General features: G+C 36.8%; 1 protein-coding gene across 2 annotated transcripts in view; it reads left to right on the forward strand.

Moving 5' to 3' along the window:
- LOC127415963 (uronyl 2-sulfotransferase-like) overlaps nucleotides 1-15,569 on the forward strand; it is a 79,692-nt gene extending 64,123 nt beyond the window's left edge. For both annotated transcript variants that reach the window (XM_051655024.1, XM_051655025.1), the window contains exons 4-8: nucleotides 1,132-1,211; nucleotides 1,336-1,489; nucleotides 11,100-11,197; nucleotides 12,080-12,237; nucleotides 13,787-15,569. In XM_051655024.1, the coding sequence (XP_051510984.1) occupies nucleotides 1,132-1,211; nucleotides 1,336-1,489; nucleotides 11,100-11,197; nucleotides 12,080-12,237; nucleotides 13,787-14,094 (798 nt within the window). In that variant the 3' untranslated portion in view covers nucleotides 14,095-15,569. The remainder of the gene's footprint in view (nucleotides 1-1,131; nucleotides 1,212-1,335; nucleotides 1,490-11,099; nucleotides 11,198-12,079; nucleotides 12,238-13,786) is intronic.
- Nucleotides 15,570-18,121: the final 2,552 nt, after the last annotated feature.

The raw sequence follows: 18,121 nt of genomic DNA on the forward strand, positions 1-18,121 counted from the left end.
ACTTAAGGAGGGAATCAACATAATAATGGCTTACTTATAGCTCTCTGTGCATCTTAAACTGGGATAGGAGAAATTATTTTAACATTAAAAAAAGTGCGCTCTTCGACTTTAATTCTGATTTACCTGGATCGGTATCGGCTCCGATACTGACGTTTTTTAATGGATCGGGTATCGGTCCGACGAGCCTGATCCAAATCCGATACTGTGTGTTAGTCATGTTCGTTAGTGTCAAGCTCAAAAAATGACATAAAAAAAACCATAAAAACACAATTAAAGTAGTTCATATGACTCGTGCATTTTATTCAAAGCCACTTGAAGACGTGCGATAGTTCTGTGAATCACAAAAGACTGTGTTTAATAAGTAAATATATAAAATGCATGCGCAGCTCCAGCGTGTAGTGAATGGCGCTGCTCTGTTTACACACACTCACACCTATTTTTAGCCTTCACAGTGGTGTGCAATATTTGAGCGCTACACACGAACATCACCACAGATGTAGATGCTCAAAAGTTCGGTTCACTTATAATATGCATTTAGAACGGCACCGGTGGTGCATTTTACCAGAATTTGAATAAGAAGTGAATTAAACTACTGTGAACTTGCCTGCAAACAGACACATACAGGACGTCCTGGAGAGTTCAGAATGTCAACATAAAAGCATGAAGGTTTAAAAGTTAAAGGTGCACGATTGAGATAAAAAAAAAAAAAACGGCTTCTTTTCTACTGATGACTTATACTGGAATTACTGTTAATTTTGCTGCTACATTATCCAGTATACTAGTTAACAATAAAGTTTTTCTTAATAAGCTATACATTTATATTGAAATAATGTGTAGTTAGAGGTTTGTGTACTCCCAATTAGTACCACACAATAATGTAAAGATATTCTAAACTGATTATGCAACAAAAAAAAAACAACAACAACACTGGTATCGGGATCGGTATCGGCCGATACTGAGATTTCCGATATCGGAATCGGATCGGAAGAGAAAAAGTGGTATCGGTGCATCCCTAATTTGGACTAAACTTCAGTTTGAGGGTGTTCAATGTTGTTGGATGAAGAGATGCTCATGAAAGTTAATGTAATGTGCATTTTGATCTCTGTTTATTGTGTATTGAATTTTTGCTAGGTGGAGTTGATGAGAAACATCAGCACTATTCCGCAGCCTTTTCTGTACACCAGACATGTTCATTATCTTAATTTTACAAGGTAAGCAAATCAGGAATTATTTATCTTAATGTATCTGATCAAGTTCAAGTTAAAACCCAGCCAATCTTTGTTTGCTGTGTAATTAATGGATGGCTCGTCCTCTTTTTTTTTCTTTCATTCTCAGGTTTAGGATAGAGCAGCCTGTCTACATAAACATCATCAGGGATCCCATTAACCGTTTCCTGTCCAATTACTTTTTTCGGCGTTTTGGGGACTGGAGAGGAGAACAGAATCACTTGATCCGCACACCCCAGATGAAAGAGGAGGAGAGATATCTGGTCAGAAGCCCTCTCCTAATCCCTCCCCTTTCTGCTCTGTGTAGAATAGAGTGCAAAACTGAATGGTTGATACAGTTTGAGCAGAAGGTTCAGGAACTGATTAGCCATGCTTTCCATTTATTCAGAACAAGTCAGCTGTGATGCTAAATGCTCTAAGCTTGACAGAGGACTGTGACCGAACTATGGCACTTATCTGTTATTCATAAAACATAAATGGCTAGTTTCCAAGACACACATTAAACCTGAACATTAACTAGGACTTTTTTCTTTTTTAAGTTACTTGTTAATTCAGTCCAGGACATTTTTTTCTGTAAACTCATCCTATGCCCAGTGTAAGAATGAGAGTAATCTTTGTACCTTTCCACAAAGCAGTGTTGGACAAAATTCAAACAACTATGAATGTTACATATGATACAGCACCTCAAAATGTTCACCAAATTGTTTTCAGATAGCATAGTGAAAATAATACTGAAAAATTATATGTATTATTAAAAACTACACTTACACCAGTTACAATCAATTTCTCTGAATTGAATTCTCTTGAATTTTAATAATACTTTTATTTTGAATTATATTTCTGCATCCTCTTTGCAAAATCAATTCAAACTCAGGAACTGAATTGGAATTTAAAAGGCATTCTTTGGCATTATATTCTGAATGTGGCACAAACCCTGTGACTGATTAACTAAACAAACCTAGTTAATTTCTTAGTTTAAAAATGTTATGTACTTAAAACGCATTATCAGCTCAGATCAGCTCAGATTTCACTCTACATATAAACATTAATTCAATATCAAACTACATGTTTTTTTGTTTTTTGTTTTTTCTCCCTTTTTCTCCCCGATTTGGAATGCCCAATTCCCAATGCGCTCTAAGTCCTCGTGGTGGCGTAGTGACTCGCCTCAATCCGGGTGGTGGAGGACGAATCTCAGTTGCCTCTGCGTCTGAGACGTCAATCCCCACATCTTATCACATGGCTTGTTGAGTGCGTTACCGCGGAGACATAGCGCGTGTGGAGGCTTCACGCTATTCTCCGCGGCATCCACACACAACTCACCACATTATAGCGACCACGAGGAGGTTACCCCATGTGACTCTACCCTCCCTAGCAACTGAGCCAATTTGGTTGCTTAGGAGACTTGGCTGGAGTCACTCCGCACGCCCTGGATTCGAACTCATGACTCCAGGGGTATCAAACTACATTTCTAACAACTCTAGACATATCTCATACCACTAACCTCTAAATAACCAATTTTTAAGGATTTGTAATCTTAAAGAAACACACATGACACAGACACTTATAAAGAGGCCAATATAACCTGATGAGAATGGGGCTTCTTTTGACTAATGAGAGACTACAGAGAATATAATCACATCAAACCTTTACTGTATACAGTAAATTCCCTCTTAAGATCCTTTCTGCTCCTGCAGGCATGGTTAACCACATCTCTGTTTTCTGTAGTTTAGCAATACCATAGCTTGATATCTTTTTTCATACTTAACATACCTGTCAGTCTGAATTATGTGGCTTTAATAGCTGGGCCCTGTGTCATGAGTGAGCTTTTAGATGGCATGCTATTATAGTGACATTTACTGAAAAATTCCCCTTTATCTTCATGAATGTGCACATGTACACACATATTTCTTTCAGACATATATTCACAAGCACAAAAAAAAATCACATTTTCATTACAACTGGAATTTGAAGCTGTAGGATAATTGGTATTGCTAAGTTGCCCCATACGGTTTGAAGCATGTAAACTGAGTTCATAAAGAGTGCATTGGAGGAGGCGCCATGCTCACTGTGATGGGAAGGGGGGTTGGAACTCTCTTAGCGACTACTACTTTTTTAACATTTAAAGAGTATTTGTGTGTGTTTTGCTTGGCTGCCTGGTCAGCGGCCCACTCATGCCTCAGACTGCTACACACGTGACTGAATTTGCTTCTCATTGCATCTTAAAAATCTTTAATCTAAAGGCTTATGTACTTGAAATGAGTTTGTAGATAAATATAAATTGTGCCTACATATGCAGTACTTTACAAAACAACATTTTAATAATAAAAAAACAAAACAAAAAAAAACTGAAATGGATGAATTTGAAAAAGGAAAAGAGTGCAGCATTTATAGGATGTGGCCAGCATTCATGGAAACTCCTCCAGTACTTTTTAAAAAGCGTACTAAGTGGATACTTCATAAAGTTATTTGAGAGAATGTCATGAGTGTGCAGTTGTTATTTACACAAAAAGTGGCGACCTTGAATGATCGAAATTTTAGATAGTTTTGATGTTTTATTTTTTGTTTTTATTTATTTTGGTCACTACATAATGCCCGTAATTCCATACAGTTATATAGTTTTAATGACTTTATTATTATTTAAAATGTGGAAAATAGTAATAATAAAGAATTGTATATTATATACATAATATACAGTAAATGTGTATTATGTTGTATATGTACCACTCTCAGTTGTTCTGTGAAGTAATCGCAGATAGAACCGCATGGTTTTTTGTGTGAGGTATGCTGGCAGACCTTCAAAGCTGCAGGACTAGTGAACTGCACATGTTAACTAATGAATGAAAACATTAAAGGCTTTAGTGTGTGTGTGTGTGTGTGTGTGTGTGTGTGTGTGTGGTGTGCAGTCAGGAAATTGCCCCCATTAGTGGAACTCCAGGTTTTGTCTTAGTTCTGTTGAACTGTTTTTGTCTTCTCTTCTGTTCTGCTCTTTTCTTTTCTCTTCTGATCTCTTCTGTCCTCTTTTTCTCTTCTGTTCTCTTCTCTTCTCTCGAGAGAACACAATATGAGAAACAGCCTAATCAGAATAGGCATGAAGTGGTCATCATTAGTGCAGCTATGTCTTAAACTTACCAATTTTACTACAATATTTATACATTAACCAGTAGTATTTACATATTTTTTTTTATTTTTATTTTTTTACATTTTCTAAATGGAAATTTTTTTGTCTTTTGTGTGAGGGAGAGAGCATGTTGCATGGTGATGATGTCCATCTGGAGGTAGTTTAGAGGCAAATTGTGATGCCAGTGTTCCTAGGTGCTTAATGAAATGGCCACTTTGGGACTGAATCAAGAACACAAGGTCAAATGAGTGTGTCACCTGAACGGTGGGTCCTTATAGAGAGAGAAAGAGACAGTGTGTGAAAGAGTGCCCAGTTTACAGTTTTTCTGAATTGCTAAAACACTAAACCCCATTCTCCAAACCAAATGCTCAGTGGCCTAAACCAATTTGTCGAATCGATCACTCTTTTTGCAAAACTCTAAACACATTCTCACTCACTAAAACACATTTCGCACTGTGATGCACTTCTGTTGCAAATCGGTAAACACGGGCAGCAAAAGTTAAACATAACTACAAGACAGTTGTCATTGTTTACACACAATGACTCAAAATTGTTCACACTTGTTTTTAATGGTGTGAAAATGTGATGCTGAGGAAGAATGGATCTCTCATTGACTTTGATTTTGCAGTTGCACAAAATTGAGTGAGTGAGTGTACTATAATGTGTTTTTAATTTAGAGTGTTTTTTGTTCTTTGGGGTTTTGCAGTTGGACTACTGTATTTTTATTTTTTTTACAGTGTGCAAGTGCTGAATATACTGTACAGACATTCAGTATTGTATTACTTGCAGTACTTACAGTATATTCATTGTACTACTGCAAGTTGTGATTACTATACTTTTTTGACAGTAATTGCAAAATGTGCTTACTATATGCAGTTAAAAAAACTCTGTAACTACATGCCCTGGATGCTGTGTTCTCCATTTTCTGATGTTGTGTCTAAGGAATGCTCTGTAGTGTTTATATATTGACTTGCTGTGTGTATGATGTGAAAGCATTGTTTGATTTTGGTTTTCAGAATGAGCTTTATCAGAATTAACTTTATTGCCAAGTATGCTTACACATACAAGGAATTTGTCTTGGTGACAGGAGCCTCCAGTACACAATAATACAAAACAGCAACAAGACTTTTAAAAAATAATTAAAAATTGAAAAATAAAATAAAACAAATATTGAAAATAAAATAAAGTATATATAGAATACACAATAGACAATATATATATATATATATATATATATATATATATACACACTGTCACACACATATACATACACACACATACACACACACACACACATATATATATATATATATATATGTATATATACACACACTACCGGTCAAAAGTTTTGAAACACTTGACTGAAATGTTTCTCATGATCTTAAAAATCTATTGATCTGAAGGCGTATGCTTAAATGTTTGAAATTAGTTTTGTAGACAAAAATATAATTGTGCCACCATATTAATTTATTTCATTACAAAACTTACATTTTATTTTTAAAAAAAAATAGTATTTGAAATTGATGACTTGGACCAAATAATAAAGAAAAGCAGCCAATAAGTGCCCAACATAGATGGGAACTCCTTCAATACTGTTTAAAAAGCAAGTTGGTCAAGAAAATGTCAAGAGTACATGTCTGCAAATTCTAGGCAAAGGGTGACTACTTTGAAGATGCTAAAATATAACACAGTTTTTATTTATTTTGGATTTTGTTTAGTCACAACATAATTCCCATAGTTCCATTTATGTTATTCCATAGTTTTGATGACTTTACTATTATTCTAAAATGTGAAGAAAAAAAATTATAATAAAGAATAAGTGTTTCAAAACTTTTGACCGGTAGTGTGTGTGTGTGTGTATATGTATATATATATATATATGGGGCAGTTTTAATGGGGCAGTTTTAACTGTTCATGAGATGGATAGCCTGAGGGAAAAAACGGTTCTTGTGCCAGACGGTTCTGATGCTCAGAGCTCTGAAGCGTCGGCCAGAAGGCAACAGTTCAAAAAGGTAGTGTGAGTGTGGTCCAGAGTGATTTTTCCAGCCTTTTTCCTCACTCTGGAAGTGTATAGTTCTTGAAGGGAGGGCAGGGGGCATCCAATAATCCAATCAGCAGTCCGAACTGTCCTTTGTAATCTTCTGATGTCTGATTTCGTAGCTGAACCAAACCAGACAGATATTGAAGTGCAGAGGACAGACTCAATGACTGCTGAGTAGAACTGTATCAGCAGCGCCTGTGGCAGGTTGAACTTCCTCAACTGGCGAAGGAAGTACAACCTCTGCTGGGCCTTTTTCGCAGTTGAGTCAATGTGGGTCTCCCACTTCAGGTCCTGTGAGATGGTAGTGCCCAGGAACCTGAATGACTCCACTGCTACGACAGTGCTGTTTAGAATGGTGAGGGGGGTCAGTGTTGGGGTGTTCCTCCTAAAGTCCACAATCATCTCCACCATTTTGAGGGTGTTCAGCTCAAGGTTGTTTTGACTGCACCAGACAGCCAGCTGTTCAACCTCCCTTCTGTATGCAGACTCCACGTCATCTCGGATGAGGCCGATGACAGTGGTGTCGTCTGCAAACTTCAGGAGCTTGACAGCGGGGTCCTTGGCGATGCAGTCGTTTGAGTAGAGGGAGAAGAGTAGTGGGGAGAGCACACATCCCTAGGGTACACCAGTGCTGATTGTACAGGTGCTGGAAGTGAATTTCCCTTGTCTCACAAGCTGCTGCCTGTCTGTCAGAAAGCTGGTATTCCACTGACAGATAGACATGGGAACAGAGAGTTGGTGTAATTTAGTCTGGAGAATAGCTGGGATGATAGTGTTGAAAGCCGAACAGAAGTCCACAAAAAGGATCCTTGCATATGTCCCTGGTCTGTCCAGATGTTGCAGGATATGATGCAATCCCATGTTGACTGCATCATCCACAGACCTGTTTGCTCGATAAACAAATTGAAGGAGATCTAGAAAAGGTCCTGTGATGTCCTTCAGGCGGGCCAACACCAGTCTCTCAAATGACTTCATGACCACAGACTTCAGGGCGACAGATCTGTAGTCATTAAATCCTGTGATTTTTGGTTTCTTTGGGATGGGGATGATAGTGGAGCGTTTGAAGCAGCATGGGACTTCACACTGCTCCAGTGAGCTATTGAAGATCTGTGTGAAGATGGGGGCCAGCTGGTTAGCACAGGATCTAAGACATGCAGGTGAGACGCCATCTGGGCCCTGTGCTTTCCTTATCCTTTGTTTTCGAAAGACACGGCACACATCATCTTCACAGATCTTATGTGTAGTTTGAGTAGCAGGAGGGGTTTGCAGGAGGTGTTGGTGTTTGTTTGAAGTGAAGGTCAGAGCGGGTGTGGGGTGTGAGATTGTGCCTTTCAAATCTACAGTAGAACACATTCAGGTCATCAGCCAGTTGTTGATCCACCACAGGGTTGGGGGTAGGAGTCCTGTTTTTGAGGCGATTGTTTGATTTTGTCAGAAGAGCAGGGGCGGACTGGGAAGAGAAATCAGCTTGGGATTTTACATAGAAACTGGCCCAAAAGTTGTTGGGGGGGGGGGGTTGTGAGAAAATGGATGAAGGTTTCAAGAAATGTGTTTTAGCAATTCAGAAAAAACTGTAACTCTGTAGGACATTTGCCAGAACCACGCAAGTCATTTCCTGTAACTTTAAATGTAATTTATTTTGATGCTTTCTTTTTCTCTCCCCTCAACAAAACAGCAGATTCATCTTCCCTGAACTAGGTTTTAATTGCTTAATTCAGTGATTCCCAACCAGGGGTACCCTGGTTTTGCTTTGCTGAACCTAAAACAGGAACTTAAAATGAAAATGATAGGGCTGTCAAAAAGTTAAAATAATGAATTAATTGCAGTTAAACTTATTATTATAATTATTATTAATTGTAGTGAATGCCATAACATTCAGTCCTTTTTAAGGAAATACAGTTTAATATTTAAGGAAGGAATTTCAGGTTTGGTGTCGAGGAAGGGGTTCTTGAGCCTTACTGAAGGGGCTGTGGGGGTACATGAGACAAATAAAGTTGAAAAACACTTCTGCCGTGGATTCAAGACATCATTATCTCTTAAGGGATTTAGGTTGTTCTCTAAGTCACGGAGTAATTGGTGGTCTGTTAGCGGATGACATTTTTGCTACTTTGTTCCTCACCTCACTGCAGTCATATGCCCTTTTGGCCATCTGGCGTTCTGTACTTAAATTCTCATTTCTCTTTTTACACTCCAAAAAGCCAATGCCAACCTAAATGGTACATTTCTTGTTTGTCTCAATAGCATCTGTGCAATGAAAGTGCAAGTCTATCAGAGCTGAATGTGTGTCTGTGTCATTGTGTGGAGTTTAGATGCAGATAGAAGGACATTGATGTGGTTTTGGCTGTTAGACTCTATTTAGATTCACACAAAGTGGGTATTGTTGAAGTAACTGGCCCTCTTGGAGTTCCACCCCTTTGAAGGAATTGCCAGTTTATCAGCTTGACATTGTCAACAAATGAACACCTACACAGTACAGTGAGAGCAAGTTAAACAAAACAACCTGCACTTAAGTTTTGCACTTTAGTTTTAGGTTAGGGCACGTGGCATCAGGAACGACTTCTACTGAATCACAAATAAAAAGTAAGATAGGACAGAGAAATTGGGTGAAGCTTGGGAGAAAAGGATAGTAGCGTGTCTGTAATTTTTACAGAATGTAATGCAGTTAGACCTAATTTAATAATTGAAAATGGGCTTTTCTTGGGATATTACCTTATCTTAAGGAAATCAACACAATCCAACAATTTAATTCATTTTAAGATCATAAAGATTTATATATATATATATATATATATATATATATATATATATATATATATATATAATTTTTTTTTTTTTTTTGCATTGTGACATATTTTATGACAATTAAGCACAATTCTTATTAACCAAATGCAAAAAATAAATAAAAATAAATCATTACTGTAATTATAAATTATAAAGTGTTTATACATCATAGTAGTATAATTTTAATTAAAAAAAGCAAGGAACTGATTTAAATAATAATAATAAAAATCATTGTAATACAACTACTTTCCTTTTTGGCTGCCATGACTAATCCATCTTACTTTTTCAATCCCTCCGCTCCAACCACATGGCTTCATTCTGGCATGTAATGCCCACTTTTTACAATTCACTGAATTCCTGAAGGATAAAAGAAAGTCATGTCCTATTTTATTTTTATTTTATTTTTTTGTTTAATATTGTGTTTCACTCTGAAATGTGTGAGATTGTGGAAGTAAAATGCACTGCGAACAATGAAAATAATGCCAAAATGCAAACAACCTTAATGGGCCTTGATCCTTAATGTCTCTTTTGACTTTGAGGTGACCTGGACATGTTTTGTGAGATTTACCATAACCTTATAACTAAAATTTGTTTGTTATAAGCAAAATTCTCAAAATGATCAAGTCTTGCAGTTTAACATACTGTAAATCATGGACCATTTTCAGTTTCACAATCACAAGGTCAATCAAAACTGGATGATAATCAAAACTGAGGGAAAAATAAAAACCTAATAACTGAAAAATTATTTTCCTTTTAATTGCCTGGATTTGGAGGTAATACAAGTAGATTTCTAAAATCTTGAACAAAATGAATTGCAAAGCATGTGTGTCAATTAAGAGGGACCTTTTCATTTCCTGAATTAGTGCTTAATAATAAGCAGAGGAATAATTTTCATGTGTCGGCTCATACTTGGCATGTATAAATGCTAGTCTATAATGTAAAATACTTATGCTGAAATTGCCAGCATGAGGGCCATTCTCTTCTAGACCCCCAGCTTTCCTGTGCACGCCCCACAGCTCTTAGGTAGCCTTCTGGGGCTCATGAAAGAGGAGGAGTTCATGGGGACTGGAGCCTCATGGTTATGTGTTCTTTACTTAACCTCCTTGTGCAGGAGTTACAGACGAGGTTGTTAACTTGCCAAATTGCCCTCTTTTCCAAGAAATGTCAACTTGACCATGTGCCTTTCACCATGTAAGCTAACAAGAAATAAAATAGCGGCTCATGTTCTTTCTTTTCTAATGTCAAAATAGCACCTTGGTGGCCGGTGATTTGAGGAAAGGTTATTTTTATTTATTTATTTATTTCTTCCACATCTTTGCCTTCATTCTTAAATTATATATATATATATATATATATATATTTTTTTTTGCCATGTTGCTCTCGGGTGACTGATGATCTTTGAGCCACGTAAGTGGAATTAAATACATTAGGTTTTAAAGGTACAGGTATCTACAATACAACTCCCTTGTTGTGTGTGTTTTGAGTAAGTGTGCTCAGTTATGCTGGTGGATTGCTTTTACATCATTCCCCATAATCTAATGTTCCGTAGTGTAATTACAGCTTTTGGACCAGTTAAAGTCCTAGAAGCATTGTTACTGTACTGCATTACTAATATATTTGGGATTAGTGATTGTTTGTGTTTTGGAAGTTTTTAGTAGCATTAATCATCAGCTTTGCCACATTATGACTTCCTAAAAGGGCAAGGATGTGTTCCATTGTGTGTCAAGTGGTGCCCCCTTGTGTTCATTAGAACGGATTACCAGATTTGGATGGGGCCATAACAGCATTAGAACATTCAGTGTAAATAAATGATTCTTAGATTGTATTTTTATTGCTCATTATGCCAGTTTTTTCAGTGTGCTTCTTCCTTTAATGTTGGATAGCTTTTACTCAGACTCCTTTTTTTTTTTTTTCTCTCCTCTCTCCACTGCAGGACATTAATGTTTGCATCATGGAAAACTACCCAGAGTGCTCTAACCCTCGCCTTTTCTACATTGTTCCATACTTCTGTGGACAGCACCCTCAGTGCAGGTAATTATGAACAAACACTGTTTGGGAAGATATTTTGATATTAATCTCTCTAATGTCTGAAACTTTTTTCAGTCCAAAAGCTACAGTAAGTCCAAAATGACCCTTGCCACCACGTGTACCACCACTGTAAAACTGTAAATTCAAGTAATGTGAGACTTAGAGCTGAAAATCACAGGGACACGTTTTGCACCTTTGATAAGTGTTAAGAAAATTGTTACTATTTTTAACATTATTAATATTCTTATTTTATTTTTTACATGTTGATGTACAGTATAGCTCATGAATTTAAAATTGAAATATCAAAATCATTTTTCAATAAATGGAAGCCGTTGTTTTATAGGTATTGGTTTATCCTACCACCTTACTGAAAATCAAAACGAAAATACCTTGTGATCATAACTTGATTTGCTACTGAAAAAGCAACAAGGCAGCAAATAAATGGTGGCATTATCCCATGTTACATTTGACCTGACGAGTCTGTGGTTGTAGGCTAACATAACATTTTACAAATGAAATAATGCACATAATCGTAATAAAATAAAGTATATATTTTGTCGTTTTTGTATGTGACATACATTTAAAGTTAGGGTTTAAAGTGAAAGCACTCACTTTTTGGCATATTCAGTAACTGATCTTGCCGAAATAAGATCACGTAATAGCATTGTATTATTAATTAAAAATTAATCTGTGTTACTATTTATTGTGCTTATAGAGTCGTTATATAGAACGCTGTTTAGTAGCTATGCAAATTTTAACCCTATTCAGCAATTTTACAAATTGTTCCTGAACAAGTAGAGATATCTGGCTTTATAATGTTCCATTTTTATTTAGTTTTATGATAGTTTAAAAAAGACTGAGGATATCTCCTTTTGTGTGCCACAGGGAGCCAGGTGTTTGGGCTTTGGAGAGGGCCAAACTAAATGCTTTGGAGAACTTCCTCCTTGTGGGGATTCTGGAGGAGTTGGAGGATGTATTGCTTCTGCTGGAGAGACTCCTACCTCATTACTTCAGTGATGTCCTGACCATCTACAAGAGTCCAGGTGTGTTTTATTCAATTACTTTGAATAATTAATATAATTTAATCAGAAATGATAAATGTTACACACTTTCATTTCTCCTGGGAATGTTTTAGAAAATCTAATTGATTTTGCTCATCTTGTTAAATGTACAGAACATACTGCAATAAAATTATTAAACCTCCCCGAGACAGTAAGGATTTACTAAGGTAAGCTTTTCTGAAGACCGTGATTTTTTTAAACATTACATCTATATCGGCTGAGTGACATATTCAAAGTGATAATGTGAATAATATATATAACCTAATATTTCTGAGTAGCAGGATTTTTTTTTTAAATACAGCCATGTCATAATTATTCAACCTCTATTTTATGTAGCTGTTTCTTAAATATGTAGGGCTACAGAATTAATTGTTTTAAAACACAGTTAAGCCCTCACTCTATAATTGACACTTATTTCAGTTTTAAAATTTACGTTTTGTGTCGTAAAGCATATATATATATTTGTATGCATATAATGTAAAGAAAAATGAGCTCTCACAAAAGCTAATAGAGGAGATTATTTCATTACACAAAAAAGGCCACGGCACTTCAGTTTCCAGCAGACAAAGTTGTCAGCACCATTCGTACATTTACCAAAAAAATATGGAACAGCAAACTTCCTGGGTTGAAAAAACAAAACTTCATCAATGGAAAAGTTGACTTGAATATTCAAGAAGGAATTTGGAAAGGTCTGTGGAGTCCTGGGAAAAAGTTTTATGGACATATGAGACTAAACTAAAACTGAGTTTTAGACCCATGGGTCAGCAGTATGTCTGGCGTAAGAAAGGTAAGGCTTATGACAAGAACGACACCATCTCCACAGTCAAGCATGGAGGTGGGTAAGCCTTGTTATGGGGGTGTTTTGCTGCTGCAGGAACTAGCTACTCTGACTGTGTGACTGGCACTATGGATTCTTTGGCGTTTCGGGCCATTTTGGCAAAGAATGCGATGCCTTCAGTGAGTAGATTGAAGCTTGGTGATCACTGTACTTTCCAGCAAGACAATAATGCCAATGATACATTCAAGTTGTCCAAAGCCTTGTTCAGGGATTGGTCTTGGAATGCCCTTGAATGGCCCTCTCAGTCCCACATTAAAATCCCATTGAAAATCTTTGGAGGGATTTGAAGGAAGCAGTGGCAGCACAGAAACCAAAGAATGTCAATGAGCTGGAAGCTTTTGCTCATGATAAACATGTTAAGATTCAAAGCTTGAGAGCACTTACCTGAAACATTTATTGGATGTTATAAAGGGCAAAGGATGCTATTGGGGGTGGAATAGTTTTAACATGACATGGAGACATTTTTTTTGAGTAAACTGAACACTTTGTTCTCAAAATCACTCATGTCTTTTAAACTTTCTTTGACTGCTTACTGAGGTTTCAGATAATTCACATCAACAGAATGTCTTGCTGGTCAGGGGGGTTGAATAATTTTGATTGCAACTGTATAACTAATAATAACTGAAGCATGCGCAAATTGAACTGCTTAGCTTTCTCTGCATTTTCATGTAAGTCTGATTTCCTTCTCTACAGCATTCTGGAAGATGGGGAACCTTACAGGCACAGTAAAGAAGCACATGCCCAGTCTAGAGGCCCTGCAGGTGCTTTACCAAAGAATGAAGTACGAGTATGAGTTTTACAACTTCATTCGTGATCAGTTCCATCTCACAAAGAAGAAGATCGGACTCAAGTCCACCTCTCAGAACTCTGCTCATGAACCTGACTTCCTCCGTGAGCTTGCCCTCAGGACTCATGACCCTTTGGAAGAGGAGGAGGAGGACGAGGAGGAAGAAGAGGAGGTGGGGCAAGAGGATGCCAACATTTGGTTGGTTCATCCCTGAGTGTCACCATGGTTATCTAAGCATGGCAGAAATATCATAAGCTTGATGTTTGTCCATTCTAGAGACATTCCCAGGAAAAAATGGGTGTATAATAGTGAGCCCCATGTTTTTTACAGGATGGTCCTTCAAGACACTCTGCCCTCTCAAGAGGAGCACAGGAGGGTCTGAAAAGTTTGATTTAAGGAACTGATAATTATGGCTCATATGATTTTGTTAAAAGAGTTCATGCAGTAGCATCAGCATATTTCATATGTTCATGTATGAGAGATCTGTTGCAGAGTTTTGGTCATATCTTGGTGAGATGATACAAGATTTGGATAACAGGGATGCAATCCCTGAATTGTTTGAATGGAAGGAAGAACTAAATGTGGTACAGTATAGAAGAATCTGAAGGGCTATGAAAACTGACTATGGATGAAGTGATTTTATCCAGTTGTCTACTACGTACCTGGAACCTGGGTGACCTCAGACTTCACATCAGCCGAAGAGATGCACACTTACAAACAAAAAACATTTACAGACAACACGATGGAGGAAAATGAGGGTAACAGCAGCCTTTGTAAGTCAAAGTGCCAAACCGCAAAGTGGCAGAGATTATTGCAATACACCTAGAAACTGTAGATCTCCCGTTGCTGTAACTAACCAACACAATACAAGTGATATAAGAGCACTAATAAGATCTGATCATATCGTTGTTGGTCATTTCCTCCTCTGGTTTCAGAAACCTGCTGCAACTCTGTGCCAGAACTTCACTGCTAGTTGTTTTGGAAGGATCTTATCTTTTGGACAAGTAAACTGTTGTACAATGAACCAAACTCTTTTTGAATGTCTACAGGATGTTTAAGTCAAATGTAGCACACTGTTCATCAAAAAAGTTTGATGTGGGTGTTAATCATTTTTTTGCCCTGTTCATTGTCATATGTTGTGTTCAGTCACAAAAAAAAAAAAAAAAAGATCAAATCACTTCCACAAACTGAAAAACGATTTTCTTGACAAATTACCCACTTGTATTCATGACAGATCCAGTATTCATTACAGATTAGACTCATCATAGTGTATTTATATTGAAATATACCGATAAAGTGAAATAAGTAATACATAACTAAATAGATGTTCTAAGCTACAAGATCTCACAGAATTGAATACTTCCCATTTAAACTTGCCAGTTAGATATATAGATGTATGTACTTGTTTTTGTTCATTGTGGATTTTATATTGTTTAATTTATTGTACAGTATTACTTATGATGGTTGCATTCAATGTACCAGTCTCAGGAAAAAAAGAGCAGATATATTTTTGTCTTTTGACATCTAACAGCTGGCAAATACTTAAATGCATCAGATACTTAAAGTTTACGTAAGCACAGCTGTAATGGCCAATCTATAGGATACCAAAATTTAACTTGAGCAACTAATATTTCAAATTAACTGCACATTTACTGGAAAGCTCTCAAAATAAAAAATTTTTTAACAGCAGTGGTTGTTTGTGGGACGTCTCCATACGTGTTGCCTGAGAATATTTAATATTCTGTGATGTGTGTGTGTGTGTGTGTGTGTGTGTGTATGTATGTATATATATATATATATATATATATATATATATATATATATATATATATATATATATATATATATATATACATACATACACACACACACACACAGTTGAAGTCAGAAGTTTACATACACCTTAGCCAAATACATTTAAACGCAGTTTTTCACAATTCATTACATTTAATCGTAGAAAACATTAATTGTCTTAGGTCACTTAGGATCACTACTTTATTTTAAGAATGTGAAATGTCAGAATAATAGTAGAGAGAATGATTTATTTCAGCTTTTATTTCTTTCATCACATTCCGAATGGGTCAGAAGTGTACATACGCTTTGTTAGTATTTGGTAGCATTGCCTTTAAATTGTTTAACTTGGCTCAAATGTTTTGGGTAGCCTTCCACAAGCTTCTCAATAAGTTGCTGGAATTTTGGCCCATTCCTCCAGACAGAACTGGTGTAAATCAGGTTTGTAGGCCTCCTTGCTCGCACACGCTTTTTCAGTTCTGCCCACACATTTTCCATCAGATTGAGGTCAGGGCCTTGTGATGGCCACTCCAATACCTTGACTTTGTTGTCCTTAAGCCATTTTTCCACAACTTTGGAGGTATGCTTGGGGTCATTGTCCATTTGGAAGACCCATTTGTGACCGAGCTTTAACTTCCTGGCTGATGTCTTGAGATGTTGCTTCAATATATCCACATAATTATCCTTCCTCATGATGCTATCTATTTTGTGAAGTGCACCAGTACCTCCTACAGCAAAGCAACCCCACAACATGGTGCTGCCACCCCAATGCTTCAAGGTTGGGAAGGTGATCTTTGGCTTGCAAGCCTCACCCTTTTTACTCCAAACATAACAATGGTCATTTTGGCCAAACAGTTCAATTTTTGTTTCATCAGACATTTCTCCAATAAGTAAGATCTTTGTCCCCATGTGCACTTGCAAACTGTAGTCTGGCTTTTTTATGGTGGTTTTGGAGCAGTGGCTTCTTCCTTGCTGAGCAGCCTTTCAGGTTATGTCGATATAGGACTCGTTTTACTGTGGATATAGATACTTGTCTACCTGTTTCCTCCAGCATCTTCACAAGGTCCTTTGCTGTTGTTCTGGGATTGATTTGCACTTTTCGCACCAAACTACATTCATCTCTAGGAGACAGAATGTGTCTTTCCTGAGTGGTATGGTGGCTGCGTGGTCCCATGGTGTTTATACTTGCAAACTATTGTTTGTACAGATGAACATGGTACCTTCAGGCGTTTGGAAATTGCTCCCAAGGATGAGCCAGACTTGTTGAGGTCCACAATTTTCTTTCTGAGGTCTTGGCTGATTTCTTTGGATTTTCCCATGATGTCAAGCAAAAAGGCACCGAGTTTGAAGGTAGGCCTTAAAATACATCCACAGGTACACCTCCAATTGACGCCAGTTAGCCTATCAGAAGCTAATTGTCTAATTGTCTAAAGGCTCGACATTTTCTGGAATTTTCTAAGCTGCTTAAAGGCAAAGTTAACTTAGTGTATGTAAACTTCTGACCCACAGGAACTGTGATATAGTCAATTAAAAATGAAACAATGTCTGTTAACAATTGTTGTAAAAATGACTCCTGTCATGCACAAAGCAGATGTGCTAAACGACTTGCCAAAACTATAGTTTGCTAATATTAAATCTGTGGAGTGGTTAAAAATGAGTTTTAATTACTTCAACTTAAATGTATGTAAAGTTCCGAATTCAACTGTGTGTATATATATATATATATATATATATATATATATATATATATATATATATATATATATATATATATATATATAATTGTTATTTTAGGTTTATATGGGCCTGCGCTAAATTATATTTCCGCTTGCAACTATATTTTCATTAATTGTGGTTTGCAAAGATGGCGGTTAACATTAGTCCTCAATAATGTGAAAAAACAAAACAAAAAAGAAAACCATGGACTTGAACTTCGTAAAAAGTAAAGAGTAAACATCCACTGACAGAGGCCCAAATTGTCCTTCATAAACACGCAGGCCCTAACATCGCACAAAAAAAAAAGGTAAGCAACATTAAAATGTTATTGTATTTAAAATGTATAAATATTTTTTTATTTCACATAGTTGGTGTGGGCGGGTTTGGGTAGTTTACGAGGACGTTTTTTAGTATTGCCACACCAACGTGTGTGTGTGTGTGTGTGTGTGTGTTTCCCTGACACAAGTTGCATTTCAGTTAGATAATGAAAAAAAGGAAACGGTCTATTTTTAAGTACTATGAAACAATTTGGCGTCTTGTGAAGTTATTTTTTGATTATGCATAAAAAAGTTCCCCTAACTTCCGCCAGGCTTAACAGTTTGAGAACTCATGTTTTCAAGGATGCATTTCCCTAAGTTCAACAGTAGTAGGAGCCTTTGCTTCAGGAAAACCTGTTGCTGTCAGTTGTACTGGTTGTAGGTTAAATTATGCGACAGTAATTAGCCAACTAATGA

This window comes from Myxocyprinus asiaticus, chromosome 25 (assembly GCF_019703515.2).
Source record: "Myxocyprinus asiaticus isolate MX2 ecotype Aquarium Trade chromosome 25, UBuf_Myxa_2, whole genome shotgun sequence".
NCBI lineage: Eukaryota > Metazoa > Chordata > Actinopteri > Cypriniformes > Catostomidae > Myxocyprinus > Myxocyprinus asiaticus.